Here is a 23086-nt window from a genome sequence, read left to right as displayed (position 1 = left end):
AGGTTAAAAAGAAAAAGAAGAAGAAAAGAATATCTAGAAGAGTCTTGGAAAACAATCACTAATAAAACAGCCAAGCAAAAGAGCAGATGCATTCAATATGCATTTAATAATGAGTAAGCATATTCTTTAAAGTAAAAGTAAAAGTATAATGTCAATTATATGTATAATCATCACCTCTCTTTCTGTCTCTTTTTGAATATATAAGTATATCTGTAGTAAGTGCACCATGGTAAGATCGGCCTTTTCTTTTATCATAGTGTATGTTCAGGACATCCAACATTTTATAATGTCAAATTTAGAGTTTTTTTCTCTACAAGTATTCTTTGTGATTATATGGTTCTCTTATTGAAGCCGGGTAGTTGAAATAAACTCTTGCACTTCTAGACTCTTTTTTAGGTTTGAGGTTTTGTCATTTTTTACAATATTTAACGACTTTGAAAGGAGAGAGGAAATCATCTTTTGGTTTTAAGTGTATTGGTAAGTTTTTGTTTTTACTTTTTTTTTTAAAAAAAAAAGGTTAGATGTACTGCTTCCATATATAAATTAGAGGAGATTTTTTTTCTGCCTGTGCTGGCAAAAATACAATTGATAATTGTCAAGTGTGAATTCAGGTTCATTTTACTAATAGCTATGTGTATATCTGTACAAATCACATATTTTTTGCTGCAATTACTGAAACGCTTCTGGGTAAATCTAGATAGTAAAATCTTACTTTATGACAGATACACAAACATCGTTTGTTTGTAGGAGAAGAGCTCTGACTTATTGGTAGGTCTCTTGTCCAATAAGGTTTAAGAGACACCTAGGCTGTCTGTGATTTTTCTATTATCTAAATGCTTTATGTATGTATATATGTATGTGTGTGTGTTTTCTTAAAGTGTAAAGTAAAATAAAATAAAATGTGAAATTGGAAGATATCTAGATAGGGAAAAGCTGTTGATCAGTATCTTATTCAGCATGTAGACGGGAAAGCAGGAAATTGGCTGTGGTGATGAGATTGATGGTATACAAATGGCGCATGATCAATAGGGACTTTGGATACACCATATTAAATCGATTTATTTTGTTTACCAGCGTACGCCGTTAAATATCACGTTAATATCAAATAATTGACAAGTTTTCTAAAATAAAGACTTTGCTTACACAAATAGGTATACTGAACGATATATAAAACTAATTTTTTTGTAGAAGATGTAAGACAAAACACCACTAAAATATAAATATCGACAGGGTATTTTAATAAAAAAATAAAATACAGTACAGAAGCTGAGTAAAGCTTGGGTTTACATATGACGCAGGGTAATTATTTGGTTAAATTAACCGGATATCTGTCCGCGTACGTTGGAAAACACCATACTTACTGAAGCTAAAGTGCATCTTTATGATAAATATCATCTTTATATAAAGTACTCATAGAGTGGTTGATCGATTAGAGCTTTTCTAAACAATCAGCTTCTTTGTGAGTGCCTAAATTACAGTAATAAAATGTTAGAAATACCAGTAAGCGGAAATTGATTTAACTCCACAAAAACTCAAGGAGAGAAAAAGGAGGTAAAGCAACAAAACGGGTCTGGCTTACACCTCTAAAACCACTCATAAAACCACCTTTAGAATACCACCTTTTTATGTTGAAGTGCTAGACACTAAGATGCATTTTCCCAACTTTAATGTATACAAAAGCTAAATAACAGCTAGCCCTAGACTTTATTTGCTCTGAAGGATTGGCTATTACTGGTTTTTCTCTCTCTGAGGTCTAACAGACCCTTATTCAACGTAGACTAATTGTGTCTTGGTCCGAGAAGATAATATACACTACAACATAAAAAGGTGGTATTCTAGAGGTGGTTTTATGAGTGGTTTTAGAGGTGTAAGCCAGACCCGTTTTGTTGCTTTACCTCCTTGAGTTTTTGTGGAGTTAAATCAATTTCCGCTTACTTATATTTCTAATTTTGTACCAGTTAACCAAGTGATTGGCTAATATACTTATCTGGAGTTTAATAAACTACTAAAGCGATTTTTTTTATCAAATTATATCTGGTTGAATTAACCTGATATTTAGCCGCGTACGCTAGCGAACAACATAAATCATTTTCATATGATGTCTTGTAAGAATATTGGCGTAAGACATCAGTGGTTCAAAGCTGTTCTTTCAACCTGTCTTTCAAGATAATGACATGTAAAGAATCTATAACTCCAATTTTGTTCTTTTGTATGCATAGGTATATAGGTTTGATACGTGATAGAAAAGTTAGTGTGAACTAAGTCCTAAAAAGAATATATCAAATATTGATAGATTATTATGAGCTGATGAAACAACTTTGAAAAGCAAACTCATATCATTCTTCTGGTCAAATAAAATTTAATAGATTTACTTTCTGGAATAACAATCAAATGGCGTGTAATATTTATTTTGAGTAAATATAAATCATCTGTATAGACGAAAGTTTATTTACAAATGCTTGAAAAATGTACTCAGGATTTATGAATATTTACCGAGAACCCTGGATTTGTGTATATTCTATTTTGTGGGGGATGATGTGTTGAGAGTTATTCTTGGCTTAGATAAAACAGTCAATAAACCAATCGATGATAGTGTACGATAGTAGGACAAGGTAAAAGGAAAAGGAAGGGAAAGAAAAAAAAGAGATTATTGAATACAGCATCAATATGTTTGTGACCAAATTTTTGCAACAACAACAACAACAAAAAAAGAATAAATTTATATAATCAATTATCAATACACTTAAGTAAACCTTTCTTCTTCTTCTTCTTTTTCTTCTCTTTTTTTTATATACATCTTTAAAGAAAAGTTACTTGTCAAAGTACTACCTTTTGGGTGTGATAATTGAAATATGTAATTTAGCCATTATAAATATAAAAAATAAATAAAGAACCAACGTTATTTAATATTCCCTATTCTTTTTCTTTGGGCTATGGGAATTCATAAACTCTCTTTTAGACCGGACTTTATGTGGAGCTTCTTCTTTTTACCGGGCTAGAGTAAGTATATATATATACACAGAATATTTCTTTCCCTTGCCACAACACTCTTTTAATGAGAACGTACCTGCTTAGTATATTGTATACGTTGTGTATTCTAAAATGTCAGTTCCGCACTGAATACTCTATTTTATTTATATTGTTTATTGAAAATCTCTGTCACAACTGCGCTTAAATCAATAAATACAAAAGTTTTCTTTTTTCCAAAGAAAAAAGAAAGAAGACCCTCGACAACCAAAAATCACCTGTATTACTTGATCCACTTATTCGAAACTCAAGAAATTTCACATTATTATATTCTTTCCAACATATATTGATATTAGCAGCTCAAAAAGAAAGAAAAGGAAGAAAAAAAGATAAACTTTTTTTTAGTACCGATCACTGGTAACCACGATACAGAAACATAGGATATTCTCCTTGGAGTGATGATACATACCCCAACTTCACACAGTTCAACAAAACAAGAAAGAAAGAAAGAAAAAGGCCAAATGGGCGAATCGGAAAAATAAGGGTTCGTTAAGTTCGGAAGATACTCTTTTATTCTATATTCATGTTACACTTGTAATAGGGTCAATGAGTAAAATTTAGATTTAAATTTAAAATATAAATACACAGGCGTTTGTATATATTTCCCAAAGGTATTTATATAAATATTTACACATTTTCATGACAAACTTTACCATTATATTCTCATGACAGCATACATATGTCTATATATATGTGTATATGCGTGTATAATGCCATGGCAATAGATTGATAATACATAAAAGTGGGTTTCCATGGTAATGATAATTGTATGGTTTGTATATATATATATTATATATATTATAATATTCAAATCAGCTGCTAAAGTCAAGTGATAATGTTTCCCCGCATTTACCTTTCCCCACCCAACAACCTCATTTTTTTTTCCTTGGATACCAAAAAAAAATTATTATCACTATTACTATTACTATTATTTTTTATCATTATTTTTGCAACCTGACTTCTTTAATAATTAAGTGCAAGAAAAGTTGTTAAAGAAGTGTATATCTATTTCTCTATTATATATTTTATATTCATTTTATCTTTTTCTTTATTTATCCTTGTCATAATATATACATATACACACACACAAACAAACTCTTTATATTTATTTATTTATTTATTTATCTACAAACTATGGAACTTTATTACGGCTCGTCTTTCATCCAGCCAGATCCTATTCCATTGCAATCACCATTTTCCCAAGACTTTTTTAATTTCACAGACCAACAACCATCATCATCACCACCATCCAATATTACGGAACAAACCTTTGATGCATCTGCAGTTGATCTTGCTGCTGCAATATTCCCCTCATCCCCTCCTCATTCCAGCGAACCCTCTCCTTTTTCTTTTCTTCCTATGAATTTCGAAGTGGCCACAAACCCAGAAACTCCTCACACACCTCATTCACATGAAGATCTTTCAAAGAGTCCAACCATGCCAACGAAAAGAGGATACAAATCCCATGTACCAAGTGCTTGTAAGCCCTTGTTCTTCTTTATTTTTTTTGTTTTCATTTATATAATATAAATATAAATATATATAATGTAATAATTATCGAAAAAGAAGAATTTACACTCAAATACAGGTATCAATTGTAAGAAGGCCCATTTGGCGTGTGATGGTAAGGCGTGAATTTTATGTTTGTTTCTGTGGATATTGCAATATATATATATATATATATGTATTAAATTCTTTGCTTATATCCAGTATCCCGTCCCTGTAAACGATGTGTCTCGCTTAATAAGACTGACACTTGCCAAGATATTAAACACAAAAAGCGAGGAAGGCCAAAACTTAGAGACAGCAAGTCGTCTCAATCTCAGGGTCCAAATGGAAAGTATGAAGTGATGTATGGTACAATTCACATGCCATCATTTTCTGCTACTTCCGCCACATATTCCACTTCAAGCATGTATGAACATGAACCTGCTACACCAATTCCTGGTCATACATCTGCCATTTCATTTATTCACGAACCACTCGAGTCATTTCAAACACCAAAGAAGATAAGACCAGCCATAGCTATATCTTCATCACAATCACAATCGATCCAACCACAACTGCAACCACAACCTGAACCTCAATCTCAACCACAAATACAAATACAACTACAACCACACTCACAACTGCATTCACAATCAGAGCAACCGTCCCAGTCATCCCAACCAGCTCCAATATTACCTATTTTGGCCCCAGCTCCATTTGCGGCCTTCTCGCCATTTCTTCCTATCGAAGTTCAGCCATCATTTACCAATACATTTGCCGAACCTCTAATTAAGGAAGAGAACCAGACAGTCACTGTGTTTATGTCAATGGAAGTCTGTTGCGCACGCATTTCAGACGAAGTGACCGAGGCTTGGGGATACTACCCTCAGGAACTTGCTCATAGATCACTGTATGACTTTGTGCCGAGTAAAGACTCGGATCGTCTAGCATGCCTACATCGACTGGTTCTGGACAATGCTGTCGATGTTGCTAAGCAGTCCGACCCAAATTATCAGCCGACCCAACCTACAGAGCGCACCACATCCGATCTCTTTCATCGTACAGATCCTATTCTTCTCGCCACACCAGCAATAGGATCCAGTCGATTCTCAGATACAATACACATCAAAAAGCGCTCAGGAGATAATGAATTATATGAGGTGATTGTTTTTTTGGGAGGAGGCTTTGGCGCCAATCTCCATTCTATTGGCACCCTCACCAGACTTTACATTGTTGCCGAATTTCGTAAACACTGTTACAAGATCAAACCATTCTCATCCCATCCGTTGTCCTCTACCTTTCAACAAAAGACACCAATTAGCCCAATGATTGGATCTAGTATGTCAAGCTGGGCATCATCAGCAGCAACAACAACACCACCACCAGCATCGTCATCGTCATTATCAGCATTATCATTATCAATATCACCATCATCAGCAACACCCCCAACACCATCAATATTCACATCAAAGAAAATCACACTATCCCATGCAAATTCTAATATTAATAATACCAATCTACTCAATCAACATAACCCAAGCAACAAAAGTAACGCAAGCACAGCAAGCACCGCAAGTAATCCAAATAACAATACAATAATAAGCCGACACATACATCCAGATATTCCCAAAGTAAATGTGGCACCAATGACCAATACTATGAATGGTCAGGAAATGCAACTGCCAGCTCTTATGCCTCATCGATTCGCACCTATCGCAGCCCGGATGACAGGTTCTCCACGGGGCGCACCTAATGTTACACATCCTACACAGCAATATTTTTTGCAAACTTCGAGTAGTACACTGAACGCAGCAGCTTCTGCCGCAGTCCAACGTACGCGTCGAACATTATCGATACCAAGTTCAGAAGCGACGATGGCTGGTACAGATAAGGCATCTGGAAATACAGATGCTAGTGGGAAGGTTGGAATGAGTATTCGATCACTACTATGCTAAGAAGAATATATATATATATATATATATTATATGCTGATACACAATTTTAAAGAAAAGAAGAAGAAAAGGGAGAATTATAGACATCTTCCACTATACATAAATACATACATACATCCACGCACATGTATATATATACTATATACATTTATATACAAATCTTATAAACACATACACACATTTACACACAGTCTCATTATCATGTTTGCTTTCAATCATTGTAATTGAAACCTTTTATGCTTCAATATTAAAGAGTAGTGTGTATATAGGCAAAAATGAAAAAAGAGAATTACATGGCTTGTAAAATTCTGTACAATTCTCTACTAACACTAATTATCCTTCTTTGGCTTATTGACATACATTATCCACCTTGGGCGAGGATTTAGGCTAAGCTCAATAAAGATAATCTTAATGGCAAAAATGAGTGCCACAATGTGTACACACAAAAAAATATATATATAAAAGAAATGAAAATTTAGAGCATATAATAACTTGATCCTCCTTTTAATTTCTCTTTTCTTTCTCTCTCTCTTTCTCTCTTTATATCCCTTTTTTTTTACTATTACTTTAAATATAAAAGTACAACTTTTATATACCTATCAATCGATGTCTGAAAGTGTATTTGCTCCTGTCACAATCCTACGTGGATCATCATTGTCACTAGAAGAGTACAAGGCGCGTAAGGTTGCTTTAGTAACAGGTAAAAGAGACATAGAGAGGATTGGGACAATTGAAATAAGGCGCACCTTTTTTTTTTTAAAAAAAAAGAAATAAATAAATAAATAATATACTGACATATAATGTTAGGCGTCACTGGTCAAGATGGGTCCTACTTGACAGAGTTTTTGCTCAAAAAAGGTTATGAAGTTCACGGTATCATCCGCCGTTCGTCTTCGTTCAATACTGGTCGTATCGAGCACATCTACAAAGACCAGCATGAACAAGGCAAGTGTGGTTTTCTTTTCTTTAAACAAAAAGCAAGGTCTTACAAAAGATTGGTATTAAAACTCTCAAAAGCGAATTTGATATCCCACTAGGCGTAAAGTTCTTTCTTCATTATGGTGATATGACAGATTCCACTTGTCTGGTGCACATAATCTCTCAAGTACAACCGACCGAGGTCTATAATCTGGCAGCCCAATCACACGTCAAGGTCTCTTTTGACATGTCAGAATACACCGGCGACGTGGACGCTCTTGGCACTCTGCGTCTATTGGATGCTATCCGTACCAGTGGACTGACCGACCGCGTTCGGTTCTATCAAGCCTCGACATCTGAGTTGTACGGTAAGGTGGTTGAAACCCCTCAGAAAGAAACCACCCCATTCTATCCTCGTTCTCCTTATGGTGTGGCTAAACTGTATGGCTATTGGATCGTCGTCAATTACCGAGAGTCATATGGCATGTATGCTTGTAATGGTATCCTGTTTAACCATGAGTCACCGCGTCGTGGACGTACATTTGTCACTCGCAAGATCTCGCGTGCTGTGGCTGACATACACCTGGGACGCCAAGAATGCCTTTATCTTGGAAATATTGATGCCAAGCGTGATTGGGGACATGCTCGCGATTATGTAGAGGGAATGTGGTTGATGCTACAACAAGACACCCCAGAAGACTTTGTTCTTGCTACTGGTGAGACCCACACCGTAAGATCGTTTATCGAAAAGGCATTCGCAGTTACTGGCCGTAAGATCGTTTGGGAAGGTCATGGAGTTAACGAAATCGGAAAGGATGCTGATACCGGCAAAGTGCGTGTGCGTATCGATCCAAAGTATTTCCGCCCAGCCGAGGTCGAGTTGCTTCTGGGTGATCCCACAAAGGCCCACAAGAAAATGGGTTGGAAACGCAAGGTTACCTACGATGAATTGGTTACAGAGATGGTTGTTGCCGATATCGAAGGTGGCCTAAATAACGATACCTTCAACTGAAAGGATTAAGTCTAATGGAGATTATATTTTTCTTTAAAATAATAATAATAATAATAATAATAATATACATTTCTATCTCTATATGATTGAATCCCAAAATTTGAAACCAAAAGAAGGAATTAAAAAAGAAAAAAGAAAAAAAAAGAGGGGTTACTTAATATTAATTTCTATAGTGTGAATTTTTTGTACTGGTAATGTGATTTGTATGCGTCACCGAAGCCCTCTTTCTGTTCTCTATACTTTTGAGTCCATAGGCTCCGCTATTATGCAACAGCTTTTCCTCTTTCTTCTATCTCAAAGATTTTGCTTCTTTTGATATCATCAAGCTGTACACAGACCAATTTTGCCGACTTTTGGGATTAAATTCTATACAATAACCGCAGCATACAAACACTTCATATATAAATATAAAATATAAAATATAAATATAAATATATATATAAATATAAGCGCATACCAAAGGTTCCTTAAAACACCCTTATTTACAACATATTAACCAAGCAGCCAATGGATACCACCATGGAATTTCCTGGTGTCAGAGCGGAGCCAAAGTTCCTTAGGTGAGTTCTACCATAGGCCACAAACTAGACAGAGAAACAAGAAATTCATCTACATTCCTTAGAGACCCCACTTCCCTCGAGTCATTATCATCCGGCATCTCTCGCTTCTCATCTTATGTTTCCTCTAATCTTCCTAAACGAAAACCAACAATGCGTACATTCGAACCAATGCATGACCCCCAACTTCAACAACTACTCTATCAACATCAGCAGCAACAGCAACAACAGCAACAGCAACAACAACAACAACAACATCAACAACACCAACAACAACAACAGCAACACCAGCAATATGACTCTAAAGAAGACGAAGAAGAGGATGATTTACAAGGCCATCAACCAGTGACCTTTAGTTCTTTTCAAAAGATCGATTTACCTGGTTCAGACCAACGTCTGTCAAGGTAAGAGAGCAATTGACCAATATATATATCTTTTTTTTTTTAAAAAAAAAAGATGATATCCAATCGATTATAATATATTCTTATCACACATATACGTATACGAAACAGACGTTCGTGCTTACTACTCGGCTATCATGACGGGTTCCAGGTGTGGGACCTTACCAATCCAGATAATGTGCATGAAATGTGTTCTGTGAGAGATCAATCAACGTTTGGGACTGTTTCCCATGTGCATGTTCTGGAGAATCCTCGTCCTGGTACAGAAGATCCTCACAGTACACTACGACCATTGTTGGCTGTCATGTAATAAAATCACTGTTGTTTATACATATATAGATTAAATATATAGATTATCATTTTTCTCAGATTAACTTATTTTATGTTCAATAGATCTACTGTGGAGGCCTCTTTGGAGGAAACTGGTCAAGAGACCTCATCGCATGCTTCTTCTGTCCTCAGATTCTATTCTCTACGGACTCATGCACTTATAGAAGAAATGAAGGACTTTGGACTAGACACAAGTGCAGAGCACATAAAGATGACTGATATCAAGAGTAATCAAGATACTATTGTACTTGTAAGCACAATATTCCACCTTTATATATACATAAAAAATATTCTTTATTTTACTTTATATCTTATTGTAGTAATCATGATTTGTAGGGATGTGTATTACGAAACCGGTCAGCCTTGTGCTTACTATCTTCGACTGATCCAAGTAGAACGTGTGTCCCCTTGACGGATGTTTACCACGACCCGATTGTAGGTCCTGTATTTACATTGGGCTCAAGATTCCTGGCCTATGCAACCAGCACGGCCGTCAGCAACTCAGATCCGGTCATGGGTTCGGGCTCTCATATCAGCAGTGCGGGCATGGGTGTTCTCAATGGAGAAAAGGATGTCAAGGGGGCTGCCAAGGACATCGCAAAAGAAGTAGTTAATGGCATGAAAACCCTGAGTGGGATTGGCTATCAGACCCTCTCGACTTATCTGACAAAACCAGTCCAGGAGCAGGCACCATTTCAAGCATTGCGTCCTAATGTATCACCCCCTCTCAGGCAGGACACCGAAAAGCCCACTGTTCCCAAGAAGACCGCACCTTCTGGAATGGTAACTTTATAACATCATTGAATGTTATTACTTATCATCATTAGTGATTATATATATATATATCTAGTGATAAAAAAACGATTAATGTAGCAACAATAACCAGAATTTTAATCACATTTCTGATAGATTATGATCAGAGATATACGTCCTTCACCTACTGCGCGCACATTGCCAAATACAATATTGGCTCACTTTAGACCTCATTTACATGCTGTTACTTGTCTTACCTTCAATAGTGCAGGCACCTTACTGATGTCTGCATCAAAACAAGGCCGTACATTCCACATATTCTCCATCTTACCAAGTGGACGCCACATAGGTAATGCCGCTCATTTATATAGTCTGTCGCGCGGCTACACAGACGCTCAGGTAGAGGACTGCCAGTTTTCGGCAGACTCGATGTGGTGTGTGATAAGCACCGCCAGAGGTACTGCGCATGTGTACGCTATCAACCCGTATGGTGGTAAGCCAGAGATAGCAGGTCACGTCAGCGGAAGAGTCAACAATCAAATCCAGCACCCACTCTCCCGACAGACCCCTCACCAGGTAAAGACTACAAGAGACTCATGGAATCCATATTCACGAACTGTTCATGAGGACTCCAAGGTTACGTGTCTTGGCTCGGTAGTCAGAATTAAACAGCGCCGGCCAATGCCTGCCGAACCGACTTCCCCGCACGACTCTAGTTCGCCCCTCTATTCCCCTCCCATAAAACCATTACGAGCCAAGCTTATTACTACATTTCTGTCCACTACCCGGACCCCATACCTCGTTAATAATAGCAGCTTTGCCGGCAAAGCGTCTCCCTCGCATCCACAGCATCGCCAAACCCTAAACACCACAAATACCCCTCAGGCACCCATTATGGCCCTTCGCAATCCGGCCTCTAGTATCGGCTCTGTCTTGTCAAGCTTTGGGTCGACTGTCGCAGGGTCCCCGATTGGGTCCCTTCTACCTGCACGTCCGCCGACGTGGACATCGAAAGATAAGGCCAATGAGAACCGCCTGTTTGAGTTTGACGAAGAAGAGTCGTTTGAGGATGATGCGGCAAAGATGGTTCATGATGAGACAGGATACCAAGATCTCTACTCATTCCATCCAAATGGTGTTCTCACACTTCACCGTTGCTGGGTCATGAAAAGCGTCGTCAAACGCAGAGAGCAGGGGCGCATTATTGAGAAACTCGAGCTGTCGATCAAAGAAGAGGATGTGGCTGAATGGCAAGTGAACCGCAGTATTGAGTGGGATCAAGTCAAATTCCCACTCGATGCTGCTGTTGCTGCTGTCGCTGCTTCGGATGCTGCGGGGACCAGCGATGTTTTGGCAGAAGACATCAAGGCAGCCAAAACCTTGAGCTCGTCTAAATCGTCTACTCCTCAATCTACTCCTGCATCGACACCTCCGAATCCTTCGACAATCAAATTAGCCACACCCAAAGACATTCCAGAAGATACAAAAGCAAAACATGCATCGTGGCTTTCAAGTGCGGAGATAAATACCTACATGAGCCCACCCGAAGAACCAGCATTGTGGACCTTGTGTCAATTTAGTCTACAGACGTATGAACAGCAAGATCCGAGCAAGCTAGATACCATATTAAGCTGTGGCGACATACCCGCCACAAACCCCGTGTGTGTTCGACGAGAAATACCAGAGCCATACTCGAGTAGAATTGATCGAGTTGGAAAAACAACTACACGAATCACCAATAAAACAGACGAGAATCTTGAAGATGCAATGGCGGAACTTCAAGGTAAACTCTTTCTTTCTTTAATGCTTTCTTTTTCTTTTTTCTTTTTTGTATTATTAAGCAATTATTTATTTTTGGTTGAAATTTATATGTATCTATGTATGTATGCATATTATTATTTCTATAGATAACCTTTCAAAGGCAATGCAAACTTCATTTGCTTCTTCCCCTACCCTTAAAACACCTCTTGGTAGTAGCCCATCTCAAATCGGAAAATGGCTGTCTTCTTCCTCAGGTGCTATGGGTAGCAGCCACGGTAGTTCAGGATCAATTGCTCGCTCACCAATGCAAACTTCGTCATTATCATTCGAAGACGCATACTTGATTAGTATGGGTGGTGCACCTGGGCTTGACACGGCTTACGAGACGCTCGGATTTACATCCCAGCAACAGAATAACCTTGAAAACAGTTCATTGATCCGGTTTGACGAGGACGAAGAAGAGAGTCGGTCTTCAAGCGTACGTTTAGAAGAGAGTGCACATAATATGGGTGAAGTTTATTCACCGGATGGAGATAATGAAGTAGCCTATCCAAGTGACTCTGTCTTTGGTGAATTTAGATACAAGTGAGAGAGATGAAGAAAGTATATTATCAATTCAAATCTAAATCAATATAAACGAAGAGAATAATATGAAAATTTTGTAAATACTTGATTGATCGGGTTAATTTACATTTGTACACACACACACACACACATATATATATATATACAAGGGGAAGGAGGGAGAGAGCCGGAACCCTTAAAATATACAAGTGCTATATTTTCCAAGGGTTTCAAGGTTAAGCAAAAGATAAAGAAACCTGAAATAGATTAAATTCATATGTGTAGATATGTATGTATATGTATATATGTATATATGTATGTGCGTGTATAGATTAAAATAAAATACACGAGTAAATACAAATATAATTAAAGACGAATATTTAAATTCGCTTCTATCTTTATTCTTCTTTTTTTTTAAATACTTTTATTTATGTATATATATATATTATGATTGCGATTCTAATGGCGAGATACAGGGAGCTGACGAAGCTGGTGTTGTGCTCTACTGTGGTTCCCGGTGTTGATGTTACGATAGGTAGTAGTAGGACCATGAGGTCTGTCGTATCCATTAGGGCGTAGGTCATGACGATGATTTCTTGAATTCTCACTTTTTGCAAACGACACCAAAGGAGGCGATCTGGTTACTTTTTCATGTGGTGTTTTTGCAAAAGGTGGGACTGATACTGGCTTGTGCAATAATTTCTGCGACATCAATACCGGGTTCTTTACAGTAGTCGCGTTATTAAGAGTAGAACTTGAAGATAAGTCGGAATTCTTGACATAATACGACGATGATCCTGATGATGATGATGGTGGTGCGGTTGCCTGAGATTGGGGTGTTGTTTGTGTGGACTCTATATCCAGCACGACATGATTTGGACTAATGTTTTGTTTCAATACACCACACGCTGGTTCATTTGTGTTTATACGCTTAGAGGTGACCCGACGACATATACAGCTGCAGTTTAAGATGATGCATGTCACTAATATCAGTACGCCGACCAGTGAAAGGATAAGAGGACTATATGATGCTGTTGGTACGGCACTGTATGGCTTGTAAACCTCATTTGTTGGAGTTGTTGTGTTCATGACAGTATTAGTAAAGATGATGATGATAATAATAATAATAATAATAGAACTAATGTTTTGTTTATTTCATAGAAAGAGGAAGAGCAATGAAGAGGAAGTATGCTTGTCGCTGGTTATGGAAAGTATGAAATGCAACAAATAAAGGGGAACATGTATAGGTACACAATAATAGAATATACAAATGCAAGGAAAGGAAAGGATATAGTCTAGAATATAGGAGTAAAATAAAGGATTACAAGAACCCTTGGAAAATGTACAAACATATTGCGTAGTGGATATCTAATATATATATATATATATATTGTCGTCAACAAGCACTCGTCAAAGTCTTGTTAGCTAGCCTTGGCATCTTAACCTGTTTAGAAAGTCTTATTATTGTGCGGTATAATTCACAATATTACATTACTATAACTAGCATTCTTATTTTTAAACTTTAATAAAATGATAGTAATGATCTTTATAAAACCTATGCAACCCTGATAGTCGGGCTACATATTATTCTGCTAACAAAAAGAAGCAGAAGAAGTAGAAGAAGAAGAAAACATATGATCTGTATACATATCTTAATGACGATCAAGATAATAGCTAATATGTATACAATGGAATCACTGAAAATAAAGTTGCCACTTTTAAGCATTAATTCAAATGCATAAAAAGAGAGAGAGAGAGAGCTTGCCAGACGTGTCTTTAAAGTTTCAAAGATATAAAGGATTTTTCTATGTATGTATGTGTGTGTGTGTGTTGGTATTGATAGATAATCTGTACAGTATATAAGCCAAAAAATCCATTGTAGAAATAGCTTAAGTATTATATCGCATAAGCTACTCAAGCAATTCTTTGGAGGGATCAGACTTTGATATTTGTTAAATGTTTCAAAAGAAAAAACGCTAATTCTACGGGACCGACATTTTTGTGGGACACGACATTTCTATCTAACCGGACTAATCAATTCTGACCACCTCTCTTTGACTCAATGCCCTTTTTCTAATCCTTTGGGGCAAAATGATGTGTCCTGAAATTCATACAATATATTCAATTAATAACCGTTTGCGCTCTAAATTTTAAGTTAACCATAAAGAAATAACAATGATTAGTTACGAATGCACTATATCAATAGCCAGTTATGCGAAGGATTATAAAGAGTTGTTGTCATTATACTGTGACGCAATCTTGTTGGATATTTTACTACTTATTGACCTTCTTATGCAAATACTTGCTCATTTTATATAGTGGAATTTTTAAGAAGCTAATGCAATGACCTGTTACAGTTCCTGAGCTTTTATATCCAGCAGATTTTCTTTTCTTTGCAGGTCTACGTTTTTTTTACGTCGACGGTAATCAAACCCGAGGCAGAGATAGTGCCTAATATAGACTTGGTATTTGCTCTCGTAGTAGACCTGGTAACAATAGCACGAGTACCTTTATTGGACCAAGCTCCCGAGAATTTCATATTAATGCCAAAAGCAGGCTCGTCAAGAGACATGCAACTCGTCAGGAAATTAGTCTGGGGTTTCCCATTTACAAGTCCAATTGTGCCGCTCCTTAAGCTTTGCTGGACTGTCTCTCTCAATAGAATGAAAAACTACTTTTTTTTTTCAACAAAAGATTGCACTCACGTCTCATGAAGCTTTTACCAGTGCTGCGCGATACTTTAAGATCATTGAATCATTTCAATAAAATTCTTAGTCACTTCAACTGCAGTAGCAGAGGGATTAGTATTGATGAAGTTGATAAAAGCCGGTGTATGCTCTTCAGTTAAGATGCACTTATGACCTACTTTTTTTACAGCTCTCAAAAATACTATCAGGGTACGCACTATATTGGTCAACTCCTCTATAAGCTGCTCAAGGATGAATACCCAACTGCTTTGCTGCAACTGCTGGAGCCATACACTTTTCAATCTTCAGATCGAAAAACCTAGCATTATCCTGGACTATATAACACACATATTCTCGCTTTAATTTTGCCTCCTTCATACGAATATCTTTATTTTATTTTTTGGCTTTTCTAACAAGATTGGGCAAGCCAGAGAAGACTCACTGGGGACTGAATTTCCCAAGTAATCTGTGTGGGTAGCAATAGTCTCAACGATGTAATCCATGGGTCCAAGACCACCATTATCATCAATAACATTCCCACGCTAATCTTCATATAAAGATATTGTACTCATATTCAATCGTAAAGCATTGAAAAAAAAGGTACTTGCTCTCTATTTATATTTTCTTTTGGGTGTCCATGAATCATGTCTAAAAGCAAGCGAGGTTTCTGACATTTTTTTTTCCCATTTAAAAATATGAAATTGATTTTGATTGGCTGTGACATTACTTACTGGAAGCACTGTATAGTTTACCGCTTTAATCAAGATAGGTAATTTTATCGAACAACCAGTTAATCTTCAATGTCTCACTGATGACAAATATAGTATCACAAATAGCTTTTATACACTTCATTTATCACCGCTCAGATAGCAGATACAGATATCGTTTTGTTGCTTTCAAAAAACCTGATTTTTTATTATTTTAGTTTAATTTTTTGATTATCAGATAGATGATAAGTTTAATCTACAGTACATAAGTGTATATATATCTTTCTTCTTTTTTTTTTGATTGTGTGAAAAAAATAAATATAAATGAAAAGAATAAAGAAGTCTAGCTCATGGTGGGCATAGACACAGAGGAACGAGTATGGGTAGAGTCGCTTTCCTTCCATAGGGAGGTGACAGTCTTGGGCTTAGTGTAGAAGAGAAGACCACTCTTGCCATAAAAGTTCATGTCACCCAAAATGGATCCACGGCTTCCGGTCTGTTATTACCAAAAAAAAAAGTCAATATCCACATAAGTTTTTTGGGGAACATCAAGATATCTTATAACAACTTACGAAAGAGAAAGGAGGAACGGGAACGGGAATAGGAACATTGATACCGACTTGACCGACATCAATTTCATGCTCAAACTTGCGAGCACTGGGTCCAGAGTTGGTGAAGATCGCAGTACCGTTACCATAGGGGTTATTGTTGATCAATTCAATAGCCTCGTCAATGGTGTCCACAGTCAAACAGACCAAGACTGGGCCAAAGATCTCCTCACGGTAGCACTCCATGTTTGTCTTGACGTCTGTGATAATAGTAGGACCAACAAAGTTACCGTTTTCGTAACCCTTGACACTCACACCACGACCGTCGAGCAAGAGTTTGGCACCTTCCTTAGCACCACTCTCAATCAACCGCTCGACACGTTCACGGGACTGGACAGTAATGACAGGGCCAACGTCAGTCTCAGGGTCCATTCCATAGCCAACCTTGAGCTGCTTGGCACGCTCAGCCAATTCAGGAAGCCATTCCTTGGACTCGCCGACCAATACAAGTGTACTAAGAGCCATGCAACGCTGACCAGCTGCGCCAAATGCAGCGCCGGCAATGGCGTTAAGAGTTGCCTGCTTATTGGCATCAGGAAGTACGACAGCGTGGTTCTTGGCACCCAAGTTGGCCTGGACACGCTTGCCATTTGCATTACCACGGGTATATATGTGCTCACCAGCACGGTCAGAGCCGACGAAAGAGATGGCCTTGATGCGGGGCTCGTCACAGATGTAGTTGACACAGTCAACCGAGCCATGGACAACGTTGAGGACACCCTTGGGAACGCCAGCCTGGGCAGCCAATTTGGCCAACAACATGGTGGCTCCAGGATCGCGCTCAGAAGGCTTCAGGACAATAGAGTTACCGGCAGCAATGGCCAAGGGGAACATCCACAAGGGAATCATGGCTGGGAAGTTGAAGGGACAGATACCAGCAACCACACCCTATAAAATTTATTCATTGATTATTTAGTTAATTATCCAAGGTACATATAGTGTGTGTGTGGGTGTAAAAGATATATTACCAAAGGCTCGCGGAACATGTCTGTGAGTAGGAGTTGATAGATTAGCCACAGTCTGTGCAATGTTACACAATACTAAAGAGATCTTACATGTTTCCATATCCTTGGCAACGGTCAGTTTTTCTCCCATCAGTTGAGTTGTCAATGCGCAGGCCTGCTCGACAACCTGAAGACCACGGAATACATCACCCTTTGCATCAACAAAGGTCTTTCCGGCCTCAGCCACAATGTTCTCGGCCAGCTCATCGTGGTGCTGACGGATCAAGAACTGAAAGTCCATCATGATGCGCTGGCGAGCCAACACACTGCTTTTACGCCAGGACTTTGCAGCTTCTGCAGCAGATGTGGTTGCTTCGTTAAGTTCTTCAGGTGTGGTCTCTGGTACCAGACAAAGGATCTCTTGGGTAGCCTTTTTTTTGTTTTGTTATAAAAGTTGATTAATATCGAATTAAGAAATATATATATATATATATATATTATATTATTAACTTACAGGGTTACGGAGCTCAATCCACTTGTCTGTCTTTGACTCGACAAACTCGCCATTTATGAAGTTCTTGACGGTGGGGATCGATCCATTTCCAGTAAGCTGTTGGAGAACAGGGAAATTGGTCGAAAAGGCTCTTCTGGCAGGTGCTCTGGTTGCACTAAAGTATTTGATGTTTTTTTTTAGAAACACTGTTGTATATATGCAGTCGATTGATCTAAGGCCTGTAAAGGTTCTTTTGGGTTAGCTCTTGATCTTACCTCAAAAGAGTTCTGGACCTTATAAGAGAGAACATGAAAAAATAAAGAAATAAAGAAATAAAGAAAGAGAAAGAGAGAAAAAGGGGGGTATGAGATGATAACTACTCACTTAAAGTACTGGTATGGTTTGGGTTTATATACCCGTACCGTGCGAAAATATCACTTTTGAGTTTGGAGGGTGTCACATGGACGGTTTACTTTTTATTGGACAAAAGAGCACCAGGATAACTGCGTTCGGTTTTTGTGACGCAGAGATAGTAAAATATATATAGATAGATAGATATATTTTTTTGGTCACCAAGATTCTTGGACTGTTTTGGGATTATATGATTATATTTGGGAGGTATATCTGTGTCCCTAAGTAATAGGTGTGTGTGTGTAAGGTACAAATCGAAAAAAAAATGTTGACTCCCAAGAGCTTGATTTATTAGCCTTGTTTTATTTTCCATCGTGAGAGAGTCGGTTTTCCAAGGAAATTGAGTTTCTTTTTCCTTCTTCCTTTCCTTTTTCCTTTTCTCTTCTTGCTTACGAACGCACCCATAGTTAATTAATATAATTACAGTGGGGTACATACATTAAAGCCAATTAACAGGCCTTGCTGAAATATATATATATATATATATACATATATTATTCCGGTAATTGATTCACTCATTATCCCCTACCATCATGTTACAAATAGCTAGATTTCAATAACTAGGATTAATCAATAGCTGTCAGCCTAAATCAATCTACTGAGTATTAAACACATATTCAGAGAATCATTATTATTTTCTGTTTTCAACCAAACCTCATATAATGGTTATTGTATGGACCCGTATTTCAGAAGCTAAGCTTGAGTCTGTTTTTGTTTTTGTTTTTGCTTTCAATGGACAAATTGTAATTTATCAGTTTAACCCGTAGTTACTTATTGATCCTTCAAAAAGGGTCTCTTTAAATATTATATGTTTTAATCTTTCTTTCTCAGAAATCATAACGAAGTCAAATAAAATGAAATCATCAAGGGTATACCCACATGGTCTGTGCACTTTTATATATATATATGAAAGTTGTAATAAGTTGAGTATTGCAAAAAAAAAAACTAATGAAGTAATGCTTTAATGCTAGTTTGGATTCAAAGACTGCTAAATAAGAATATTAGAGAAAGAAACAAAGGCTATGGTTTAGAGTAGAATATATCTTTTTTTTTGTTCTCAAAGGATTTATATAGAGATACCGTATAGTTGTTAATATTATTCTTTCAGTTCAAGCCCTTATATATATATATATGTCTTGAGACTATGCGAGATTACAACTATAATGTAGGTGTTGTGTGGAGCTGCAATTAACAGTGAACTTTGTTTTTTTTCTGTATAATATACTTTGATGCACTTCTTCTCTTACGACAGACGAATGTGAAATAAAGAAGGGAGGCGAGGTAGTACTCCCTTGTGCTTCAATTGACCCTATTTTCCTTTCTTTTGTTTTGTTTTGAAACAAGGAATACCAGCCTCTTTTACCAGCCCGATAGAATTTACGGCTTTTTTCTTTCTTTCTTGTATACTTATTTAGATAGGGATCACCGATTGTATTACCTAGGGAAGATTAAAGCATAGTGCACGCTTTAATTTTTACTGTAAAGTAATCAAATAACAAGCATCAATCGTATAGCTTTCTATCTTACAGTACAGTTTTTGTATATATAAGCACTACAGATTGATTACAAAAGTAATAAAAACACCAGAATATTATGTTCAAATGAATTAAGCTTTAGAGTACTTTTTCTTCTTCTTCTTCTTCTTCTTCTTCTTCTTGAATTAGATAATTTTGGTCGAGCACTTGCAAAATAATACGTAGGTAGATAAATGTATGGAATCCCTTGCATAAACCAGGCTCTGGGGTTATGATGCAAAAAAAAAAGGATAGTTATAATGCATGCGTACACAGATACATAAATATGTATATGTCTATTAATACAAAAGACGACCAAAGGAGCTCTTATTTCTTCTCACTGCGCTATCAAGGCTGGGTGATTATCCATAGTTTTGCTAAAACAGGAAAACAATGATAATTGTGACATTTGTAATCACACAAAAAAAATCGCCACAGGTAATTTATCACTAAAAAAAAGAAGAAGCAAAGCAAAGCAAAGCAAAACAAAACAAAACAAAACAAAGCAAAACAAGATATTAGTTGTTAATAAAGGTATCTCAAAGACAAGAGAAAAACAAGCAGACAGGTAGTCAGACAGACTGAAATCTCCTCTTTGTTTCAGGGTTACTTAATGATTCAACGATAGGCCCTGCATATGTAAACGTAAGGAAACCAAGCCAACTATAAAGGGTATAGTAAGCGAAATCTAATGAGGGTTTTGTGTTGTTATTGTTGCTTTTTTAATAAAATGAAAATGAAGTAAAAAGGAAATTTGTGGCTCACACACGCACACACAGATTCAACCTTGGTTCTTGACTATAAATCAAACGAGAGGCGCAGCGAAATCCAAATAAGTTAGACGTAACACTCGTGTCAATTAATGGAAGGCACAAGAAGTATAAAAAAAAACAGAAGATCAGGTGATTTGCATCAGTTTGACTTGAACTACAAGTGAGGAGAACAGTAAGACCAATTTATTTCTCTTCCTTTTCTTCTTCTCTCTTTTCTTCTTCTTTCTTCTCTTCTTCCTTGTATTCTTCTTCTTACAACTGTCTTTATATTTTTACCAAGAATTACATTTTTTTTTGTTCTCGGTCAACATCTCAAGATTTCGTTTTAGTTTGTCATCGTCTTGGTTGAATCTCGGGCATCTCTATTTTTTTTTTATTTTTTTTTTTGCAATTTCTTTTGTCGACCTCGACCGCTTGATCATATTGTCTTTATTTGCTTGTGACTTGTAGCAAATTAAAGAGCATTCTGTACCTGTAATACATATATATATGTGTGTACGCACACACACAGACACACACACACGCACATAAACATAAACATAAACACAATCGCATATACACGCATACGCATACATACGAAAAGCACGCAAGTACGCTCAAGCACACATTTCATTGTTCTACATGGTATGCTCTTCAATATATTTTTATGGCAATATGAAACACCAATTTACGTAACAGGCTCTCCAGATTTTATACAAGATTGTTGTTCTTGGTGATGGTGGCGTAGGAAAGGTAATGAATAAATAGGAAAATGAACAGAGGGATCATAAAGAGATTTCTTGATCTACTGTAAAAGACGACCTTATCTTTCTTTCTTTCTTTTTATTGACGTTGTACTATATGGTTGCTTTCCTTTAATTTCTTTTTTTTTAATATATATATATATGGCTCGGTTATCTAGACAGCATTGACAATACAGGTAAGAATTTGACTATGCTTTACCTAAATTAAAATCTAAAGGATAAAGAAGAAAAAGAAGAAGGCTTACAGACGATTGAAAATAATCTTTTGATTGTACGTTTTGTAGTTGTGTTTAAACCATTTTGTTGGTAAGTCTTTTTTTTTTCATGTACTTCACAATAAGGTTTTTTGCTTTCCTTCTTTGTGGAATCTGTTTTAAAGAATATATAATATATGTACTGATATAAATGCGTATATTTGTCTGTTTACGGACATAATTTTTTTATATTACTTACAGAGGTATGTTGTGTATAATTTAATATTGTTACTTATCATTAAAACAATACTAACAACACATACGCATACGCATACGCACTTACATATGTACATACATACATACATACATATATATATATATGTGTGTGTGTGTATATGTGCGTGTTTATACTTATATAAAGACGTACGATCCAACAATTGAGGATTCTTACCGCAAGCAGGTAGTTATTGACGACCATCCATGTATACTTGAGGTTCTTGATACAGCAGGTCAAGGCAAGTGAGATTTTTTTTTTAAGAAAAAATTCTAGTTTATGTATAGTAGACAGACAGACTGACAGACTGACTCTTGCTTTTTAGAGGAATATACTGCATTGCGTGATCAATGGATCCGAGATGGAGAAGGTTTTTTATTAGTCTATTCCATCACAGCACGGTCAACATTTGAGCGTATTAGACGCTTTCGTGACCAGATTTTTAGGGTTAAAGATGTCGACAATGTACCGATTATTTTAGTCGGCAACAAATGTGACAATGTAGCCCAACGCCAAGTCTCGAGAGATGAAGGCCAGACTATGGCAAGGTCATTCAACTGTGAGTTTGTTGAGACATCTGCCAAAACATGTGTCAATGTCGAACGCTCTTTCTACTCAGTTGTCAAAACTATTCGAGCCTCGCGTATGGGTCCAGCTGAAAATGTTCCAAAACGAAAAAAATGTCTTTTCCTCTAGAACCCTTTTTTCTTTCTCTCTCTTTCTCTCTCTATTTTCTATCTTTCTCGTATTATTACATATTCACAACACAACACAACACAATCACACAATCAAACACTTATACATATAACATGCTACAGTACAATACAATACAATATAATATATTTCTATAAACTTATACAGAGTTATAAAACAAAATGAAAAGTCTCAAGTGTATATATATATATATAGACATAAATGGCCACCAAATGTTTGACATTAAGGTTGTACATTTGATATTTACGTGGTCTAATATGG

General features: G+C 36.8%; 6 protein-coding genes across 6 annotated transcripts; 4 read left to right on the top strand and 2 right to left on the bottom strand.

Annotated features, from left to right (window-relative positions):
* Positions 1-4161: 4161 nt before the first annotated feature.
* On the top strand, positions 4162-6470 carry PHYBLDRAFT_62544 (Zn(2)-C6 fungal-specific transcription factor; the record flags this gene model as incomplete). The annotated part of the gene is made up of 3 exons (XM_018440982.1): positions 4162-4507; positions 4616-4651; positions 4738-6470. 3 exons carry the CDS (start codon positions 4162-4164, stop codon positions 6468-6470), a joined length of 2115 nt encoding a protein of 704 aa, XP_018296740.1.
* Positions 6471-7025: 555 nt separating this feature from the next.
* Positions 7026-8518, top strand: PHYBLDRAFT_122081 (hypothetical protein). Its single transcript, XM_018428849.1, has 3 exons — positions 7026-7167; positions 7275-7412; positions 7505-8518. The coding sequence occupies exons 1-3, from the start codon at positions 7074-7076 to the stop codon at positions 8395-8397; spliced, it is 1125 nt and encodes a 374-aa protein (XP_018296739.1). The 5' UTR covers positions 7026-7073; the 3' UTR covers positions 8398-8518.
* A 3501-nt stretch (positions 8519-12019) lies between these two features.
* PHYBLDRAFT_157624 (hypothetical protein) lies at positions 12020-12862 on the top strand. The gene is made up of 2 exons (XM_018433652.1): positions 12020-12221; positions 12346-12862. Exons 1-2 carry the CDS (start codon positions 12206-12208, stop codon positions 12786-12788), a joined length of 459 nt encoding a protein of 152 aa, XP_018296738.1. The 5' UTR covers positions 12020-12205; the 3' UTR covers positions 12789-12862.
* A 360-nt stretch (positions 12863-13222) lies between these two features.
* On the bottom strand, positions 13223-13852 carry PHYBLDRAFT_140755 (hypothetical protein; the record flags this gene model as incomplete). The annotated part of the gene is made up of 1 exon (XM_018430456.1): positions 13223-13852. The coding sequence occupies one exon, from the start codon at positions 13850-13852 to the stop codon at positions 13223-13225; it is 630 nt and encodes a 209-aa protein (XP_018296737.1).
* Positions 13853-16339: 2487 nt separating this feature from the next.
* PHYBLDRAFT_122076 (hypothetical protein) lies at positions 16340-18552 on the bottom strand. The gene is made up of 6 exons (XM_018428848.1): positions 18478-18552; positions 18224-18377; positions 17821-18139; positions 17734-17753; positions 16730-17653; positions 16340-16653 (listed from the first exon to the last, which is right to left on the bottom strand). The coding sequence occupies exons 1-6, from the start codon at positions 18510-18512 to the stop codon at positions 16501-16503; spliced, it is 1605 nt and encodes a 534-aa protein (XP_018296736.1). The 5' UTR covers positions 18513-18552; the 3' UTR covers positions 16340-16500.
* A 2969-nt stretch (positions 18553-21521) lies between these two features.
* PHYBLDRAFT_200780 (hypothetical protein) lies at positions 21522-22807 on the top strand (the record flags this gene model as incomplete). Its single annotated transcript, XM_018439720.1, has 7 exons — positions 21522-21524; positions 21588-21632; positions 21802-21819; positions 21928-21949; positions 22099-22100; positions 22259-22352; positions 22437-22807. 7 exons carry the CDS (start codon positions 21522-21524, stop codon positions 22805-22807), a joined length of 555 nt encoding a protein of 184 aa, XP_018297122.1.
* Positions 22808-23086: the final 279 nt, after the last annotated feature.

This window comes from Phycomyces blakesleeanus, assembly GCF_001638985.1.
Source record: "Phycomyces blakesleeanus NRRL 1555(-) unplaced genomic scaffold PHYBLscaffold_3, whole genome shotgun sequence".
Taxonomy (NCBI): domain Eukaryota; kingdom Fungi; phylum Mucoromycota; class Mucoromycetes; order Mucorales; family Phycomycetaceae; genus Phycomyces; species Phycomyces blakesleeanus.
This window is presented reverse-complemented; position numbering and strand designations above follow the sequence as displayed.

Bases quoted from the DNA above. Each gene is read 5' to 3' on its own strand.
- PHYBLDRAFT_122081 (XM_018428849.1), top strand. From the start codon at position 7,074: ATGTCTGAAAGTGTATTTGCTCCTGTCACAATCCTACGTGGATCATCA. The intron at 7,168-7,274 runs GTAAAAGAGACA...ATATAATGTTAG, and splicing joins TAAGGTTGCTTTAGTAACAG to GCGTCACTGGTCAAGATGGG. The intron at 7,413-7,504 runs GCAAGTGTGGTT...ATATCCCACTAG, and splicing joins CAAAGACCAGCATGAACAAG to GCGTAAAGTTCTTTCTTCAT.
- PHYBLDRAFT_122076 (XM_018428848.1), bottom strand. From the start codon at position 18,512: ATGTTCTCTCTTATAAGGTCCAGAACTCTTTTGAG. The intron at 18,140-18,223 runs GTAAGTTAATAA...AACAAAAAAAAG, and splicing joins GGATTGAGCTCCGTAACCCT to GCTACCCAAGAGATCCTTTG. The intron at 17,654-17,733 runs GTAATATATCTT...TAAATTTTATAG, and splicing joins ACATGTTCCGCGAGCCTTTG to GGTGTGGTTGCTGGTATCTG.